At 45.1% G+C, this 20,828-nt stretch overlaps 2 protein-coding genes across 3 annotated transcripts in view; one reads left to right on the top strand and one right to left on the bottom strand.

Moving 5' to 3' along the window:
• The window catches only part of LOC109894937 (zinc finger SWIM domain-containing protein 6-like), an 86,016-nt gene extending 76,134 nt beyond the window's left edge, over positions 1-9,882 (bottom strand). Inside the window, exon 1 of one of the 2 annotated variants that reach the window (XM_031829746.1) lies at positions 9,109-9,882. In XM_031829746.1, the coding sequence (XP_031685606.1) occupies positions 9,109-9,535 (427 nt within the window). In that variant the 5' untranslated portion in view covers positions 9,536-9,882. The remainder of the gene's footprint in view (positions 1-9,108) is intronic. The other variant, XM_031829745.1, reaches the window with a different exon arrangement.
• A 3,722-nt stretch (positions 9,883-13,604) lies between these two features.
• On the top strand, positions 13,605-15,242 carry LOC109895152 (small integral membrane protein 15-like). The gene is made up of 2 exons (XM_020488810.2): positions 13,605-13,735; positions 14,565-15,242. The coding sequence occupies exon 2, from the start codon at positions 14,597-14,599 to the stop codon at positions 14,819-14,821; it is 225 nt and encodes a 74-aa protein (XP_020344399.1). The 5' UTR covers positions 13,605-13,735; positions 14,565-14,596; the 3' UTR covers positions 14,822-15,242.
• The last annotated feature ends 5,586 nt before the right edge of the window (positions 15,243-20,828 follow it).

Raw genomic sequence — 20,828 nt, 5'->3', positions numbered from 1 at the left:
CCTTCACAAACTAACCCCTCCACCTCTCCTTCACAAACTAACCCCTCCACCGCTCCTTCACAAACTAACCCCTCCACCGCTCCTTCACAAACTAACCCCTCCACCGCTCCTTCACAAACTAACCCCTCCACCGCTCCTTCACAAACTAACCCCTCCACCTCCCCTTCACAAACTAACCCCTCCACCTCCCCTTCACAAACTAACCCCTCCACAAACTAACCCCTCCACCTCTCCTTCACAAACTAACCCCTCCACCTCTCCTTCACAAACTAACCCCTCCACCTCTCCTTCACAAACTAACCCCTCCACCTCTCCTTCACAAACTAACCCCTTCCTCATTCCAACTCTCCTCCCACTCCACCCCCCCCCCCTTCCTACACAAATAAACCCCTGGTCTCCCCGCCTCTATCCCCATCGCTCCCCTGGTCCTCTTCTCTCCATGTGGGGGTTGATGGCGGAGGGAGGGTGTGGAATATAGATCATTGGGAGATGGATAGTCGACCAAGAGCTCCGCTCGATCCTGCAGGTCCCAGACCAGAGATTAACTAAATATTAACTGACACAAACACAGGGGACAGACACAGCTGCTGCTACTGCCTGTAGGACTATGGAGAATGCTTTTATCCTCCATATTCACTGGAGAGAGACGCACACATGCAAACGCAACACACCGGCAGACACACACAATACACACAGAGACATGTTAACTGCAAAGTGCACACACACCAGGGGCAAGCTGGTAATCACAGTCTCTCCTCCCCCTCCCGGCCAGGGCGAATGGAGCGAATGAAAAAAGGAATAAATCTTTATTAGGAGACATGTCCCTACTCTATCGATCGACCGCTCCCTCCCTCCCCTCTCTCTCTTTGCTTTCTTTTGTTTTTATAGGCGTGTCTGCCATCCATCCAGTCCAATAGACTCTGACTGTAAGTCAGAGAGAAGGCCATTACCCATCACTCCCTGGATTACACGTGTCTCAGTACAGAGCCCTGGGTTCTGCTGGGAGGAGGGCCTGACTGGGTTCTGCTGGGAGGAGGGCCTGACTGGGTTCTGCTGGGAGGAGGGCCTGACTGGGTTCTGCTGGGAGGAGGGCCTGACTGGGTTCTGCTGGGAGGAGGGCCTGACTGGGTTCTGCTGGGAGGAGGGCCTGACTGGGTTCTGCTGGGAGGAGGGCCTGACTGGGTTCTGCTGGGAGGAGGACCTGACTGGGTTCTGCTGGGAGGAGGACCTGACTGGGTTCTGCTGGGTGGAGGACCTGACTGGGTTCTGCTGGGTGGAGGACCTGACTGGTTTCTGCTGGGTGGAGGGCCTGACTGGGTTCTGCTGGGAGGAGGACCTGACTGGGTTCTGCTGGGAGGAGGACCTGACTGGGTTCTGCTGGGAGGAGGACCTGACTGGGTTCTGCTGGGAGGAGGACCTGACTGGGTTCTGCTGCTTAGGGGAACATCCAGGCCAGAATGGGCCACATCAGACAGACACAGCCCACATCTAGATACATGTATCAATTATGCTAATCAAGCACTCCAAATGGTAGCCTGTAACAAATATGGCCACTGGTGTCCCCCACTCCCCACCACTGAATGTTGCTTTGGATAGGAATGGTGTGGTTCAGAGAGCAAAGAGCCCCAGGTCAGGTCTGGCTCATGGTACTAGAGCAGAGTTTCCTGTGGGAGCCTCATGGACACAGGAAGTAGAAAGGCCTACAGTGTATTTCCATTCTAGATGGATGAGCATAAATAAGATATGAGCTTCTATTAACATTACAGGAGGGTAACTAGCTCCGACTTTGCTGATTGCTACTTTGAGGGAAATGTATTTACTATAACTGTGATATGTGCGTCTCCTAAATGACTCAAATGTAAATGGAGAAAAATATGAGCTTCTATTAACATGCTTACTGGAGGGAAACTGGAAGATATGAGCTTCTATTAACATGCTTACTGGAGGGAAACTGGAAGACATGAGCTTCTATTAACATGCTTACTGGAGGGAAACTGGAAGACATGAGCTTCTATTAACATGCTTACTGGAGGGAAACTGGAAGACATGAGCTTCTATTAACATGCTTACTGGAGGGAAACTGGAAGATATGAGCTTCTATTAACATGCTTACTGGAGGGAAACTGGAAGACATGAGCTTCTATTAACATGCTTACTGGAAGATATGAACTACTATTAACATGCTTACTGGAGGGAAACTGGAAGACATGAGCTTCTATTAACATGCTTACTGGAGGGAAACTGGAAGACATGAGCTTCTATTAACAGATATTCCGCCAGTTAGGATGTGTTTATTAGAAAACAGTCATGTGCCTGTGGACAGTCCCTGGAACGGAATGACACAGCTGGGGACAGTCTGACCTTTGACCTAGTCCCCGAGGGGTCAAGTGATGAGGTCAGACTGAGGCCAGCTCCGTGGAGGAGGAGAGTGAGTGAACACCTCCACCCCTTGAGTGTGTGTGAGGGGTCATCGCCAGGTAAACTGTTCATTCTGAGGGGCCAAACAAAAAAGGTGCCAAAATAAAACTAAATAGCCTCAGGGCGCCAGGCAAGTTATGAGACAAGTGTGTGTGTGTGTGTGTGTGTGTGTGAGAATGGAAACAAGATAGGATGAGAACGAAGATTGACAGGAATGCCATCCACCCTCATCTTTAGAATGCCTAGACTCTATCCAGGCTGAAACACACACACACACAGCCATATTTACAATTTTGCCTACCTTTAACAACATATCAAATTATTTCAGATTTGCATAAAATTCTCCAAACACAACAGTAACCGTTGAGCCGTAAACAACCCAAACCAGTTGTGGTTCAGATAGGGACAGGGAGAAACCTTCACACCACCCAGCCCTCCAGTGGCCCCGGTGGTCGCTCGCCATGTTTGTTTTTGGGCAGATAGAGATGTTTGTTCTCAAATCAGTAACGACAGCAGGTAGGATAACCATCAACCACTTTACTCCAGGCTTACAGACTGGGGCACGGATGGGGGCCCGAACGTACACACACAGAAACGGGATCCAGGCAGGATGGGGGCCCGAACGCACACACACAGAAACGGGATCCAGGCAGGATGGGGGCAGGGTCCAGCTTAGTGCTTATTTCAGCAGCAGCACATTGGTGCAAAGAGGAATTCATTATCAAGAAAAAGATAGAGCCAAATGCTGAGTTTGGCATTCCTCTGCTGTTATTATTGCCAAATTGAGAGAAGAGAGGATTGGTAATAAAAGTAATGAAATGAAATTGAGAACATTTAAATGGGGTCTTGTCATTGGTGCTATAGCCATCTCTCTTTGTTCCCTCCCTCTCTCCTCTGGTTTGAGACGAGAGCATATGAGCGCCATTCTGGGGAAGACCGGATTCTTGGAAAGTGTCATGACACAACCCAGCCACGGGCCAAGACTGGAGACAGGAAAACACCACAGGCTGGGGCTGAAGACTGAGGCTGGAGAATGGAACTGGAGAAGGGGGCTGTATGACTGGAGAAGGGGGCTGTATGACTGGTGGTTAGGGCTGGAAGATCCATAACAGTTGGGCCTGAGGCTATAGGGTGAGGAGCTGAGGGCTGGAACATGGAAGGTGGAGAGGGGAACAACAGCTGAGGTCTGGAAGGTGGGGAGGGGAACAGGGGCTGAGGGCTGGAAATAAATAATAATAATAATAAATAATAATTTAGCAGATGCTTTTATTCATAGCGACTTACAGTCATGTGTGCATACATTTTACTGGAAGTTGGGGAGGGGAATATGAGCTGGGAACTGGAAGCTGGAATACAGCTGAAGTATCTGTGAGCTTCTTCAGAACTAGGCTACACCCTTTGTGTATCCTCTGCCTATCCCACCTCGGTTAATGTGTTTCCATGACAAAGCAGCTGAAACGAAGCCCATCTTGTATCCAGTTAGCCATACGAATGAAACGGAGTCGTAGGATACCGGTTTTCCCTAAAACACTCCTTACCCTTGGATGGTGCTCCCAAAGATGATGGATGAATGAAGATTGTAAACGGCCTGAGTGAACTAATGAAAAGAAATAGTGCGTTCAGGTCTACTTAACTGTGTGTGTATAGACAACAATGCTATAGCAGCTGGGCCTGGTCTACTTAGTTCATTTACGATTATTGAACCAGAAAAAAGAAAATGAAAAAAAGAAACTGCGAGTGTGGTGTCTCACTTCCTCTTCAGTCTCTGGTGTGCTCATGTTCCCTTTGGAAAGACAGTTGTTTACACTAACCCAGACCCGGCCATAACCCAGACCCGGCCACGATAGGATCCCAGGGTCGGTCACATGGCATGGGGAAAAGGGAGTCCCAGGGCCCAATCCAATCACAACAAGCTAACCATGTTACTGGGTTAACAGAATGGTTAACAGAATGGTGTGGGCGTACCTTAACAGAATGGTCTGGGCGTATAACGGTCCTTAAAAATATTCATGCGAGTAGACCGCTGATTGGTCAGCTGATCCTCCTCAGCAAGATGGCATCAGATACAAGTTTGAGGTGGGGGTTTGTGGGTTGTCTCCAATTAATGCTTTGGCCACAAATATGAGTATAGGATGAGTCAACAACATTATTTGGGTATGAGTTAACAGAATATTTCACTGAACAGTTAGCATACTTTAAGAAGTGGCCATGAAGGAGATACATCTAAACAACCCTTAGGCCAGGTGGTTGTTTTAAAAGAAACTGTGCTCAGATAACTAACCTGAAATAAATAATGGAATCAACCATAAGGAAATAAAGGCTCCTCTACAACAGGAGAGTGTAGAGGCCTAGAGCTTTCTGCTTACATAGTACCCAAATCAAATCAAATGTATTTATATAGCCCTTTGTACATCAGCTGATATCTCAAAGTGCTGTACAGAAACCCAGCCTAAAACCCCAAACAGCAAGCAATGCAGGTGTAGAAGCACGGATGGAGCCACAGAGAGACTCAAAGACAACATGGTCATGCAACATTTAAGTTCCAGATCATAAATCATGCACTTCTGTGAACCAAATACCTTTCATTCAATCAATGGAGAACAAACTGGATGAACTCTATCTTATCAACAGGACCTGAAGAACTGTAATATCCTAGCCAGACTGAAGCAACTCTTCAGTAAAAAGGCACATGATAGCCCGCTTGGAGTTTTCCAAAAGGCACCTAAAGGACTCGCAAGACCATGAGAAATAAGATTCTCTGGTCTGATGAAACCAAGATGGAACTCTTTGGCCTGAATGCCAAGCGTCACATCTGGAGGAAACCTGGCACCATCCCTACGGTGAAGCATGGTGGTGGCAGCATCATGCTGTGGGGCTGTTTTTCAGCATCGGAGACTGGGAGACAAGTCAGGATCGAGGGAAAGATGAACGGCGCAAAGTACAGAGAGATCCTTGTTGAAAACCTCCTCCAGATCGCTTAGGACCTCAAACTGGGGCGAAGGTTCACCTTCCATGTGGACAATGACCCTAAGCACACAGCCAAGACAATACAGGAGTGGCTTTGGGACAAATCTCTGAATGTCCTTGAGTGGCCCAGCCAGAGCCCGGATTTGAACCTGATCGAACGTTTCTGGAGAGACCTGAAAATAGCTGTGTCATGTTAAAATAGCGTCATGTTATGGGTATGCTTGTACTTGTTAAGGATTTCAGGAGTTTCAGGATTTAAAAAAAAGTATTTTCAGGATTTAAAAAAAAGTAACTGGAGCTAAGCACAAGCTAAATCCTAGAGGAAAACCTGGTTCAGTCTGCTTTTCACCAGACACTGGAAGGTGAATTCACCTTTCAGCAGGACAATACCTTAAAACACACGGCCAAATCTCCCCTGGCGTTGCTTACCAAGAAGATGGTCAATGTTCCTGCGTGGCAGAGTCACAGTTTTGAATTAAATATTTGTGCAAATATCTTAAGAGACTTACCCAGATAGACTCAGAGCTGTCATCGCTGCCAAAGGTTATTCTAACATGTATCGACTCTGGGGTGTGAATACTTACGAAAATTAGACGTTTCGGATTTGATTTATTTATTCTATTTATTCTCTGTTTTCACTTTGTCTTTGTGTGCATTGTGTGTAGACGGGCGAGGAAAAACAAAAACAATTTCATCCATTTTTGAATAAGACTAACCTTACAAAATGTGGAAAGTGAAGGGATCTGAATACACTATCTACCTCAATTTCCTTGTACCCCTGAACATGGTACGTCCTCTATATAGCCAAGTTATCGTTACTCATTGTGTATGTAATTACTTTTATTATCACGCGCTGTTACTTTTCTATTACTTCTTTAATTTTCTTTCTCTCTGCATTGCTGGGAAAGGCCAGTAAGTCAACTTTTCACTGTTCGTAAACACCACATGTAGACTAAGCATGTGACGGATAAAAGGCTTTCATTTGACAATGCCTGAAATGTCAAAGCAGGCCCCTGAAGAACTGAAGAAGCTTTTGCTGAAGAACTGAAGCAGACAAGTGAGGTTGTGTGTTCTCAATACACACATGCTCAATGTCACTGTCTTAGTCACAGGCAGAGACATTTAAACCCATGAACGCGTACGCCAATTCTCATCCTCTCATGCACGTGAGTAGTAACCCTAAACCTAGCCGAACTCTGCTAGCCAAACCGACCTTCGCTTGAACAACGAGAAAACAGCAGTAATAGAAATCTGTCATTCATTTTGACATAGTCAAATAAAAATGTGCCTGAAAACGAGTCATCTCGTTGAATGACAACAAAGACTCTATAGAAGAATGCCTACTGTTGACCAATCACCGATGAAGGGGTGTAGACTTCAGATCCGAACTTCAGCTTGCACAAAAATGTTGTGCCCGAACAGTCAAATTTTCTTTTTTTAATTACCCAAGTCCTAACCTAACAAAAAAAGTAACATAATGTCATCATAATATAAGCACAAACTCTTCTGAACTATTAAGTATTAATAACTCACTGTTGTTTTTTCACCTGCTAATGAGTCTAGTTCCCCCCCTCACACCACCTTCCTCCATCTTTCTCTCTGGAGTGACTTACCCCGTGCTGTGCCCATGACATAGTGCCCAACGTTCAGCTCAATGCTGCTGATAAATAAAGGTGATTTATAGGCGATATGAAGTCGATGTGAAGGCCTAAATTGGGATGAAATACAAACTGATGACACTACTGCTTGTGCACTCATTATTGCTGTATAAATGCTTAAGACATGGTTTACTAGGAGGCGCACACACGTGCACACAGCAAAAGCATGAAGTCAACTACTTTCAGATAACTGCAACATGATGTCATAATCCACTCCATAGCTCATAATTAGGGCCAGGAGTTTTGGGGCACTTTGAGGCACTGTGCTTTTACAGGCTTTTCAGCATTGTCCACTAGTGTTGCTGCAGATAGGAATTCCTTACAGTGTTGTAACAATGTGCAAATAGTTACTGAGTCTGTACATAGTCAATGCCATATAGCATTTTTGTTTTGTCATGATTTGGTTGGGTCTAATTGTGTTGCTGTCCTGGGGCTCGCTCTCTCTCCATCTCTTCTACCCATTCTCTCCTTATACTGCATCCCCCATCCCTCCCCCTGGTCTATTCTTCAAACTCAGCATTGATGTACAGGGGGGTGATTAATGTCTTTGAGAAACAGATAAATAATCAGGAGAGCAGGGGGCTGGTAGTTGGCCTTAGGGGAGTAAATATGGAGCATTTTATAGCTGTTCACCGGGGAGAGGGGGAGAGTACAGACTCATTCAACTAGATTAGCTTTTACACACAACAACCTCTGCCTTCTCGCTCTGTTCATGTACTGTCTTTCATCAACACCCCAATAGTGTACACACACACACTTTGGACAAATCCTCCAGCGGTTGACAGCCCCCTCCCATGTCACCCTGCTTTTAAGCCGTTCCTCCTGTGGCAGCCTATCCCCTGGGAGAAGATTGCATCTTTTATTTATCACTTTATTTTACCTTCAAAAACTCAGGGGCGAAAATTGCAATCAGCACAACAGGCCCTCCTCCTGCTAAGGGTTCACCTGTCATCCTCCCTCTCCCTGCTAGCATGCAGAATGAGACAGACAACACACAAACTCCTCTTTCCATCCATCTCCCTCTTTTACACACACACACACACACACACACACACACCTCACCAAATCTGAACCAACACTCATTTGCTAACATGGCAACATGGCAGGCAGCACACAAATAAGCATTAATGCTAAGGAATCTGGTAAACAGCTAGGAGCTGGTGGAGGGATACTGTTGTGCACAACATATGATCCAAGACCCAAAGAGCTGGAGAAATACAGATCCTTCTGAAGGGAGAGAACCAGGGGAGGAGGGACGGGGAAAGATCCTGCATATGTAATCAAGTTTGCAGATTGCATTAGAATTCAGATGAACTGGGGAGGGTAATGAAATTAAAATGCTGAAGCGTTTCCAAGGATGGGGAGGCAGAGTGACAGCTGAGCCTATTGCACTGATGAATGCAGGAATATTATGGCTCTGGTAAAGGGAGGCAGGAGGGTTGAGGCCACAGCAGGCTAAATGCCTATATTTATTTAGACTCGATATCCTACAAATAATGCATTATGGAATAGGACGCATAACTGTACGATATTGGCAATGGCATAGCCTACACTAGCTCATGCCATCTCATAGCCTACTCATTTTCTCGTGCATGGAAAAATCTCCCACGAAAGCTGAAAAGCAGTAGGAAAAAAGCTTACATCTCACAAAAGGTGTTTGGCAAACAAAATAGAAGCGCTGTGGCTTTAAATCGCTGTCCCTCCCAACCATTCTACATATATACAATTTATCCAGTGGTGAAAAGATATAGGGGCTTTTGTTTGGTTACCCATTGGAGGTGGACAGAAAGCTGAAAAGACAAACGATCACGAAAATATGAACAAAGTGCTATGCGTTCAAATGGGAACGGCTCAGGGAAATTTTATATGCGCACTGGGCAAAAACAAAGGGAAAACTGTTCGTTACTCTGCCCCCTTCACTGGAAATGACAGAATAGCATGGAATGAATGCGGGTAGATCATGTCAATTCTCTCTCCCACATGACAGATATACCAACGTGGGTTAGCTAACTGTTATTCCCCGGCAAGCATCCTATTTCCCAGTAGCCTAGCGATAGATACTCACCGACTTGCAGTACGTTGTCCACCCAGCCGCCCTCCAGCAGAGTGACACCCCGTAGGAAAGGCAGCTGAGTCTCTTCATGATTTTCCCCGCTAGTTCCACTCTCTTCTCCTCCGGCGTTGAACGAAGAATACATGCAGATCTCCTTTTCGCTCCTCGGAAAGGACCAGTACACGATCCTTCTCTGGACGGGTTCTGGAATACGTTCGAACCGTTCCTCCACCCGTTGGAAGGGCCACTTCTCCGCGACTCTCCGCGCCGCTATGTCTAGCAGCGATTCGGGGTTGTGTGTTTTTCCCGATCCCCCTGGAGCGGACCCCGGACCGCCACACAGTACTCCTCCAGCCCGCTGCCCCTGTCTGCATGCCGGGTTGTAGCCGGGCCTGCAGCAGAGCCGCTTGGCCGGGGGCTGCTGGACTCGCTCCGCCATGATTGCACCGCTGTAACTTGCAGCACAGTCTCCCCGATCATATAAACGGGATACGGAAGAGAAAAGGGCACTCCAGCCGATTGTTTGCCGTACATGGAGAGACGACCCTTATTTGGAATAGTAGGCGGTTTCTTTTGGGTTCGGCGAAGTCCTTTGTGTTGTCAAATTAACCGAGATGGGTGGGATCCTTGGTCATCCTGGGCCGATTCCAGCGCACAAGTGTCGGTAAAAAAGGAGCTATAGGCGGAATTCACAAACGTCGGCAAATCCTTTGTGAAGCCATTCCGGAGCGAGAAGGCGGGGCCCCAGTGTGTGGTGGTGGGGGGATACTAAAAGACGAAAATACTCTGAAGTTTGTTAGTGTTTGAGTTTAAAGGCGGGGTCTTATCCAAGGGCGGTCTTATAGTTTCCCACAGGGGTTAAAGGGGCAAGAGTTGAAGCCGCATTTTTGGTATTGAAGAAGACATCTACAACCGTAGGCTCTCTCCTCTCAATAACATCACGAGTGACTGGGTTGTTTTCTTAGCAAGTTCAGAGGGCTCAACTGTCAGTGAGGGAGAGGGCGTGGGAGGAACGTAAGGATATGGACGGCTCGTCCATTCTCTAATCATTTTATCAATAAAGGCCTTATTCAATTAACAATGGCCTCTCTCTCTTTCTGTCGAATGAACAAAAGTAAATACCAAGAATGCATTCCAACATTGCATTCTAGCTCAAGGACTCACAAGCACACGCACACACGTTTGACAAAAGTGCCTTCATTTTATTTTCCAGTGTTGTAAGTTAACTGGGGTACCTTTTTATGAATGCCCATATTTATAAAGGGTTTGTGAATAGATTAACGTTATAACTAGCCTATAGGCCTAGACTTTGGTATAGGCTGATAGAATAACATGCTATGTTGAAACAATAGGCTGGTTTAGAAATGGAACAATAAATACGTATATTTATCCAGTTCATAGCAGCCTTTTCATCCATCTCACAGCTCAAGCACCAACATGACTGAGTAAAAAAAATGTTATATTACTGATTAAAGAAGGAATATTCTGTTAACAACGTACCAATACATATCATTTGTAAAGTCAACTAAGCTTAGGCCCAGAAAGGTTCACATTCCAAGTGGGCAAATCATAATTTGATCTAGTACAAACATATGGTCTCTTGCATGCTGTGATTTTTATTTTATTTTCTATTTTACAAATTTGACATGACAAAAATACATGGAAACTCATGGACTCATTCACTGAACAGGAAAGAAAAACCTTGCCGTCTAATAATGAGAATTATTAATCCCAACTAAAAGCAAACTCTCTGCTTGGTATGTGCATTTGCCTGTCTGGTTGTCCTGCATGCGTTTCAGGCGAACCCCCTCTCCTCCCCTGTGTACAGAAGCCTTTGAACTGCAGGTGTGACCAACCCCGATTTGGTTTCAATACTTCCACACAGGAAGTTCAGACAGCCTGATGCTCCTTTGTTGTGAAGTTCAACTTTTTTATTTTCTCTTTTTTATTTTCTCTTTTTTATTTTCTCATTAATTATTTTCTCATTTTCTCATTAATTTTCTTATCAGAAAACTGGTGACCAAAACTTTTGGCCATCGATTCAAATGACATTTAACACTGCCTTCTATGGTTTAAACTCAAATAAACAAACACTGATGCAGATAAAGTTACATAGGCCTGCGTTTTGAGCACTTTCCAACATTGGCCTACCCCAAACAGTTGTCAAAACAGCATGGTCTCAAGATGGTTGCCTTCAAAGAAGCACACTTGTAACCAGTGTTGGGGAGTAATGAACTACATGTAGTTCCACCAGTAAGTTAACTACATTTTGCAGCAGCTTGGTGGCAGTTTAACTCATTTCAAATCTAGGTAGTGTTTTCAGTAGTTAAATGTTTTTGCCATTTAAAGGTGTAGCTAACTACTGGAACTACACTACTTTTTTCCCCAAAATAAAATATGGGTGAAGTAGGCGATCATTTCCTTTTGCATCACATTTGCTCGAATTCTAATTGTCATTGGAAATGTAGTTGTGTTTAATAAGCTAATTTACACATTATGTTAACATGTGACCGCAAAATGATTTGTTCTTGCAATTTGTAGTCATTGACATTTCAGATCTACCCATGATAATTTTTCAGAAAGTCATTTGGAGGTAGTGAACTACTTTTTCAAAGTAACTTTACTTAAGTAAATTATATTTACCTTAAGGGTAGCTTAAATAAAAGTTGTTCCTTTTAATGTCGAAATAAACATGTCTCCAACCCCCTGATCACACAATAACAAACTGAAATATATGTGCGTCAGGGGAGGATGACTCATAATAATGTCTGGAATGGCGAGAATGAAATAGCTTCGAACACATGGGAAGCCATGTGTTTGGTGTATTAGTTACCATTCCACTGATTCCACTCCAGCCATTACCACGAGCCCGTTCTCCCAAGTTAAGGTGCCACCAACCTCCTGTGGTGTGTGTACATTGTATAATCAATTAGTGAGAGAGAGCCTCAAATATCACATAATATTTGTATATCCACTCTATTGTTGACAATAGAGCCTCCCACAATGCAGGCGATGACTGCAGCATGAAGTTGGTTAACAGCAAATGCAGAAACTTGCAGTAAATTGCAGTCAAAACTTCAAATCAAATCAAACTTTATTTGTCACATGTGGGGTAAATATAATAGTACAAAACAAATGGGGGGGGGGGGTCAATGTAAATAGTCCGGTGGCCATTTGATTAGTTGTTCAGCAGTCTTATGGCTTGGGGGTAGAAGCTGTTAAGGAGTCTTTTGGTCCTAGACTTGGCGCTCTGGTACCGCTTGCCGTGCGGTTGCAGAGAAAACAATCTATGACTTGGGTCACTGGAGTCTCTGACTATTTTATGGGCTTTCCTCTGACACCGCCTATTATATAGGTCTTGTACTGCAGGAAGCTTGGCCCCAGTGATGTACTGGGCCGTACGTACTACTCTCTGTAGCGCCTTTAGGTCAGATGCCGAGCAGTTGCCAAACCAGGCGGTGATGCAACCATGCTCTTGATGGTGCAGCTGGAGGACAATTTGAGGATCTGAGGACCCATGCCAAATCTTTTCAGTCTCCTGAGGGGGAAAAGGTTTTGTCGTGCCCTCTTCACGACTGTCTTGGTGTGTTTGGACCATGATAGATCGTTGGTGATCTTCATGCAGTCGACATTTAGGTGCAAGTCAGACAATTTTTATTCCCACAATGCAACATACTTTGAAAGTCAGTGACTAACGATGGTCACCGACTTGACAAAAGTGATCCACTCAAAAGCACCCAATAGGCCGTGTTCGATAGCATCAAATCCATGATGTATTGTTGGTAAATGGTGACTGAATGAGCTACAAATAATAATGAGTAGCGTGATTTGAGTAGTAGACGGCACAATATATATTTATATATATATTTTAAAAAATAAGGATAACCAGGGTCACACTCAGACATAATTTACAAACAAAGCGTTTGTGTTTAGTGAATCTGCCAGATCAGAGGCAGCAGGGATGACCAGGGATGTTCTCTTGATAAGTGTGAGAATTTGACAATTTTCCTGTCCTGCTAAGCATTTGTAATGTAAAGAGTACTTTTTGGTGTCTGTATGTATGGAGTAAAAAGTAGATTATTTTCTTTAGGAATGCAGTGGAGTAAAAGTTGTCAAAAATAGTGAAGTACAGATACCTCCCAAAACTACTTAACTAGTATTTTACTACTTTTTTTCTTAAGTACTTTACACAACTCTCAGTCAATAAGCAGTCGCCTGTACTATCGGCTTCAACATCGAACAATGCCAATTTTGGGACCTATAATACAATACACTTTGAAAGGTACTGACCGACGATTGTCACCAACTTGACAAAAGTGATCAGCTCAAGACCATCAAATCCATGATGCATTGTGTAAATGGTGATTGACTGACTGATCTACAATGTTGAACAAGCCCACTTTTGGTCCAGTAGTGCAACACAATGAAAAGCGGCATGACAAAAGGGATCTGCTCAAACGCACGCATGAACTTTCTTGAATTTGTCTAGTCTGAGGTCACTGGTATTCTTGTATCACAATAAAACTACAATTCCATACATGCCATGCCAGGCTGTACACGTCATAACCACTAGCAAGAACCAACTTCCTGGTGGTAGGGTGCCGGATCAGCGTGGGATAAAAACAAAAATATCTGTTAAGTGAGTATGTTAACCTAATTATACCACTGTTATATAGCCTTGATTTAAATAGTTGTCGCTGTGTTTACTGCGAAACTAGATCAAAGTTGCTAGGGCGATGAGGTTGTTTTACAATGTAAATAAGCTAGCTAGCTACCTAACGTTAGCTTAATTGATTACAGACGCTAACTGAGTTTGTTATGTAGCTAACGGTTAGTGGCTAAGCTAATGTTAGTTGTAAAGAGGCAATCTGTCTTTTGCTTCTCCAGTACTAAAGTAATGTGTATATTCAGTGCGTTGTGCATAGGCTATTTCATGCTCATGGAATAACTCTTTTGGGCGTGGAACTATCTGTGGTTGAGACTTTAAAATTACAGAGGCAGTTTGACTGTTCTTCACTCGTATACCAGTACACGGTAGGTATATAATCTAGCATACAAGACATCCAATGTAAACATAACATTGGTTAGATTTTAAATTAAAAGATGTCACCAGATTCTGAAACTGTGTGTGGCTGTAGCAACAGAGCCGAGGCTACTTCCATTTGACATTTTAAGTCATTTAGCAGAGGCTCTTATCCAGAGCAACTTACAATTAGTGCATTCATCTTAATTAAGGTAGGTGAGACCACATCATTTGTATAAAGTACATTTCCCCTCAACAATTTATCAAAGTCGGTGCTAGTAGGAAAAGATAAGTGTGTTTATTTTTGGGGGGAGTAGCAGCACCTGTTGGTGGTAAGTAAATTGTACCCAGTCAGCAGTTTAATGTTCAGCAGGGCAACAGTGTGTAGGCAATGTTTTGTTGCAAGCTTCTTGTGTTTAAATAATAAACCTTCTCCTCGTTCCAGGTTTGGGATTGGAGTTGCTGTTGGCGATCAGGATGATCGACATGCGGGCGTGGGCGGAGTACCTGGTGGAATGGGCGGCCAAGGACCCGTACGGCTTTCTGACCACTGTCATCCTGGCACTTACACCCCTCTTCATCGCCAGTGCCCTGTTGTCGTGGAAACTGGCCAAGATGATTGAAGTGCGCGACCGCGAACAGAAGAAGAAGCAGAAACGTCAGGAGAATATCGCCAAGGCCAAGAGGACCAAGAAAGACTGAGCTGTGGAGGGAGAAAGAATAGCTACAGTACACAGCTATGCTCAACACTCTCTTCACTTGCAACACCGCTCCCCCTCGCCTCCTCAACCCAGTCCAGTGCAGGACCACAGACCATCACTCCTGTCCAGTGTAGGAAGGATTGTAGGCCCTACATGGTGGCCTTAGAGCTGAGAGGGAACTGTATAGACAGAGGAGGCTCATTTCATTGGGCTATCAGCGTGTGAACCGGGATTCTGATTATGGTGGTGTTGCAGTACTTAGCATTCCATTTGTAACAACTCCATTCCAATGATTTCATAAACTACTTTGATTGTTTATCTCCATTTTAAATGACTTGTTAAATTTCTGAATCACTTGCATGTTTTTATTAAATGAAGTTCTAAATAAAATAGGCTTGTATTTCTTGCAAAACATAATTCCCCATAACTCTGCCTGTATGACGCTTAATTGAAAACGGTTGAGTTCCGACCCGACTTGATGCGCAGGCATTGTACTGCATCAAACAATGGTTTTATGTCATCAACTGTTCAGTCGGGCATAGACTGCTATATCATAGCTGATAATTAAACACCTATCCAATCGTTTTGAGATCTGGCAGGAGTCTGGTATGGACTCGGGCAGGAACTCGACCAAGATGTGTTCCAGGCAGTTGTCATGCATGGGCTTCATGTAGTCCCAAAAAATATTTGGTTAAAAGGTTTGTAGTGTCAGATGATGAGGTGTTTATCATACATGTGTAAAGACAAATGTGTCACACTGAAAATATTTATATGTATGCCATTTGGGCAAACACTTTATCCAAATCAACTTACAATAGTGTGTGCATACCTTTTTATATGGGTGGCCCCAGCGGGAATCAAACCCACCATTATGACATTGCAATCGCCATGATCTACCAACTGAGAAACACTACCACCTACTTGCCAGCACTTACATCACATCCCAGTTTGCTCAAGCCTGGTAGCTTAATTTACAATCCACAAAAAAATCATCAAATATACCTTGATTACCTACAACACAACTCCTATACAAAACCTTTACAGTTGGGGAGATCAGAAAATGTGTCTTCTACACCCCATGAATGTCACGCACTATATCAAGTATTCCCTGATTCAACACAAAAGGTTTTTCATGTAAGAGAGCTCCCATTAGTATACATCATGTCCGTTGTATTCATTACTGCAAACCGTAATAAAACGTGTTGCGGTTGGAAACCACTTATGTTAAACTTGTTTGAAATGACCGGTTTCCATTGCCAAGTATTTTGCTAAGGTGTGCACTAATGAATACGATCCAGTCCACCTTCCAGCCCCAAGTTCCCTATACTAAAGGAGAGGGATTATGAAGCTTCCTTCCTCTACCTTGCTGCTTTCAATTGACCAGTCTTTTCAGGTGGGTCACTGAACAATGGTGGCGAGGATGGAAGGAAACTTGTGAAGTTCTATTTCGTGTATATACTGTATTGTGTGTGTACCATAGTGTGCGTTAGGTACCAGTATCATGGCAAGGAAATAAGGATCCAAACATAGGCAGACATTTCTTAATAAGGTAAACAGTTCACACAACAGCAGGTTTTTAAAAGACAGAGTTCAGACTGCTTCGGGTTTTATGTTTTACACTGGAAAATCCAGTATCGCAATACTGTTGTTTTTTGTGTGTGTATATCTTGGCTGTGGGTGTCCAGGAGTCAGGCTGGAATATGTTAGCTGTTCTGACATGCTCCTCGCTGGTCTTTGGCTGGCCGAAGCTGAAGGCGGCGTGGCCCTCGGCTATGGTCTGAGTAGGCCAAGCCACCAGCCCCTCCTCGTACTCCTTAGGAAGCAGCTCTCTCTCTCCTCCACCTCCCTCGCCTTGCCTTCTGTGTGCTCCCTGTAGTTCTGGTTCCTCACCAGCTACTGTGAAGGGCGCACGCACGCACGCACGCGCGCACACACACACACACACACACACACACACACACACACACACACACACACACACACACACACACACACACACACACACACACACACACACACACACACACACACACACACACACACACACACACACACACACACACACACACACACACACACAGATTTAATATCAGAGGTAAAACCAAGGCTTTTGAACACACTCTTTTTGAGGGGATAGTTAGGAGTCCTCTAACAACTCATCTGTAAGAGCTCAACCCTGAACGTCACACATCAGCGGCAGCTAAAGCTACTATCCAGTCCATGGTGTTAGTTATGCCTTGGCAGAGCCAGAGAGCCATGGCCAGGGAGGGATGTCTGGACTTCTTACTGTTGTGTGTTGGCAGCAGAACTAGCAGGCTGTGAAGGGAGAGGGGAGACCAGGGCCAAACAGCTCTGCTTTGGGGAACGAGGCGAGCATATGCAACCGCTTTTCCAGCCTGTTAATGACATGATTTAATCCAATCAATTTATGTCAACTTGGACAGGGACAAAATTAAGCGTTAAGGAAGCGGGGGGCATAAAGTGCCAGGGGAGCGGTTTTGGCTACACCACTGTCCAGCTGTGGACGACTGCACTGGGCAGACAGTACACAGAAAATTGGAATAGAATGTTCTGGCAACACTGAGGTAGGAACGGCATTGGCAATTGGCATGGAGTATACAGAGAGGGGCTGCCTGGGTATTAGCCTTGTAGAGGCTTTCCCATAGCCTCCATGTTTGAGAATAGGAAAGTTAGCAGGCTAACCCTTTGATCCTGTTCTGTGACGTAGGCATAGCCTTTGACGTCTAGCTATGGGCCCTGGTCTAAAGTAATGCACCACATAGGGAATAGGGTGCAATTTGGGACACCACCAAAATGAGAAGTGTGACTGTTGAGCCCATAGAGATAGATAGAGGGCTCATCTTTGTATCTGTGCCATTATAGCGTCTGTGACAGCATGGGCAGCGCCATTGAGGCAATCTCCCTTTTGAAGTAGTCAATTATCTTCTTCACGATTGGCTGATCCTTCCTGATGACCCGGTTGGACATGACTCCAACAGGGTCACCAGGAGGGATCAGACAATGAAGTTGAAAGTCCCACCCAGTTGACTACATTAAAATGGTGGAAGTCCTCAATGGTGCTACCCATGCTATAACACAGCCTTTTAGCCACAAGAGGCCTCTATCATTCTCTATGATTTACTCCCACCACAACCTGTTCCATCGTCTGCCAAACAGACAGACGGACACAGAAAGACAGAGCTATTTACTCAACACCCGTCCCCCAAAATTTTGTGGCTCTGTTGAAAATTGAGAAAAAGCTAAACAAAGTGTTTCTCCTAGACTCTTCCCTCCCCATACCCAGTCCCCAAGAGCTCCCACAAACACAGCAGGGGTACGCCCTTCAATGGAGGGAGCTGTTCCTTGCTTCCTGGAGAAGGGAACAGACAGACGAGAGTTAGAGCACCCATACCACTGCACAAACAAAATGAACAGTTACCGGTCATTTACACTATAGAAGCAGCACTAGCTTGGCCACGCTAGTCTCGCCCTCATGTGGGTGCTACGTACCAACAGCCATTGTCAGTCAATCCAGCAGGGGTTGAAAGCTATGGTCAGTCGCGTCGCAATATCGCAGAAGATATGAATAAAGTTCAGCTTTCCCTAATTTTAGTCCGGCCCTGTTCAGCTCCCTCGCCCTTGCTCGGATCGCTCAACGGTCCCCTTCCCACTCCGTTCTCTCGCTTTCCTACCATTGAAAGGGAATAGCGGGCCTCCCGGGTGGCGCAGTGGTTAAGGGCGCTGTACTGCAGCGCCAGCTGTGCCATCAGAGACTCTGGGTTCGCGCCCAGGCTCTGTCGTAACCGGCCGCGACCGGGAGGTCCGTGGGGCGACGCACAATTGGCCTAGCGTCGTCCGGGTTAGGGAGGGCTTGGTCGGTAGGGATGTCCTTGTCTCATCGCGCACCAGCGACTCCTGTGGCGGGACGGGAGCAGTGCGCGCTAACCAAGGTTGCCAGGTACACTGTGTTTCCTCCGGCATATTGGTGCGGCTGGCTTCCGGGTTGGATGTGCGCTGTGTTAAGAAGCAGTGCGGCTGGTTGGGTTGTGTATCGGAGGACGCATGACCTTCGTCTCTCCCGAGCCCGTACGGGAGTTGTAGCGATGAGACAAGATAGTAGCTACTACAACAATTGGATACCACGGAATTGGGGAGAAAAAGGGGTAAAAAAAAGAAAGAAAAAAAGAAAAGAAAAAACAAGAAAGGGAATAGCTTCAGATGTTTCACCGTGCGATGCCGTGTGATGCCGTGCGATGCTACTGTGTAGTTAAAGTAACACAATATCTAACTAAATAGTAAGTGATCTAAACAGAATTTTGCCTGTTTCCTTTCTTTAGAATTCCAGTGTGATACATGACACGATAACATCTAGAATATGGCATCTCTGTGATTTACCAGTCTAAGCAGATGTAGTAATGTACACATTTAAACTACTATACAACATAAAGAAAGAGACAGTAGATCTCTTCTACTCTGATCCCTGGATTAACCTCTCTCTCTCCATCTATCGCTCCCTCCTTCTCCAAAGCAAGTCAGAGACAGTAGATCTCTTCTACTCTGATCCTTGGATTAACCTCTCTCTCTCCATCTATCGCTCCCTCCTTCTCCAAAGCAAGTCAGAGACAGTAGATCTCTTCTACTCTGATCCCTGGATTAACCTCTCTCTCTCCATCTATCGCTCCCTCCTTCTCCAAAGCAAGTCAGAGACAGTAGATCTCTTCTACTCTGATCCCTGGATTAACCTCTCTCTCTCCATCTATCGCTCCCTCCTTCTCCAAAGCAAGTCAGAGACAGTAGATCTCTTCTACTCTGATCCTTGGATTAACCTCTCTCTCTCCATCTATCGCTCCCTCCTTCTCCAAAGCAAGTCAGAGACAGTAGATCTCTTCTACTCTGATCCCTGGATTAACCTCTCTCTCTCCATCTATCGCTCCCTCCTTCTCCAAAGCAAGTCAGAGACAGTAGATCTCTTCTACTCTGATCCCTGGATTAACCTCTCTCTCTCCATCTATCGCTCCCTCCTTCTCCAAAGCAAGTCAGAGACAGTAGATCTCTTCTACTCTGATCCTTGGATTAACCTCTCTCTCTCCATCTATCGCTCCCTCCTTCTCCAAAGCAAGTCAGAGACAGTAGATCTCTTCTACTCTGATCCCTGGATTAACCTCTCTCTCTCCATCTATCGCTCCCTCCTTCTCCAAAGCAAGTCAGAGACAGTAGATCTCTTCTACTCTGATCCTTGGATTAACCTCTCTCTCTCCATCTATCGCTCCCTCCTTCTCCAAAGCAAGTCAGAGACAGTAGATCTCTTCTACTCTGATCCTTGGATTAACCTCTCTCTCTCCATCTATCGCTCCCTCCTTCTCCAAAGCAAGTCAGAGACAGTAGATCTCTTCTACTCTGATCCCTGGATTAACCTCTCTCTCTCCATCTATCGCTCCCTCCTTCTCCAAAGCAAGTCAGAGACAGTAGATCTCTTCTACTCTGATCCTTGGATTAACCTCTCTCTCTCCATCTATCGCTCCCTCCTTCTCCAAAGCAAGTCAGAGACAGTAGATCTCTTCTACTCTGATCCCTGGATTAACCTCTCTCTCTCCATCTATCGCTCCCTCCTTCTCCAAAGCAAGTCAGAGACAGAGAACTTTTCCTATCTAGTTGTCTGGAAAATGGAAACAGTTTTTGAGATTGTCAGATAGGGTGCCCTTGATACATTCATGAATACATTTCTGAATAAATAGGTGATTCATGTTTGTTCTAGTACAGTTTGTTGTTGCCTAGCACTATTGTGTAATCTGTACTACAGTGGTATTCCAAGCCCCAGATTCACAGGTCCCTTGACATAGACTGTAGCATGGAGACTAGCAGGCATCCATATAGCATACAGCTAAAGTGTCAGTAACCCACCCAGAGATGTCCCCACATTACCATCTCACTCTGAGGATATGCTGCCTTCCAGGTACTCAAACTCTGTAGCATTAACCGCCACCACCACCCACTTGGCCCAGACTATC

This window comes from Oncorhynchus kisutch, linkage group LG8, assembly GCF_002021735.2.
Source record: "Oncorhynchus kisutch isolate 150728-3 linkage group LG8, Okis_V2, whole genome shotgun sequence".
Taxonomy (NCBI): domain Eukaryota; kingdom Metazoa; phylum Chordata; class Actinopteri; order Salmoniformes; family Salmonidae; genus Oncorhynchus; species Oncorhynchus kisutch.
This window is presented reverse-complemented; position numbering and strand designations above follow the sequence as displayed.

Bases quoted from the DNA above. Each gene is read 5' to 3' on its own strand.
- LOC109895152 (XM_020488810.2), top strand. From the start codon at position 14,597: ATGATCGACATGCGGGCGTGGGCGGAGTACCTGGTGGAATGGGCGGCC.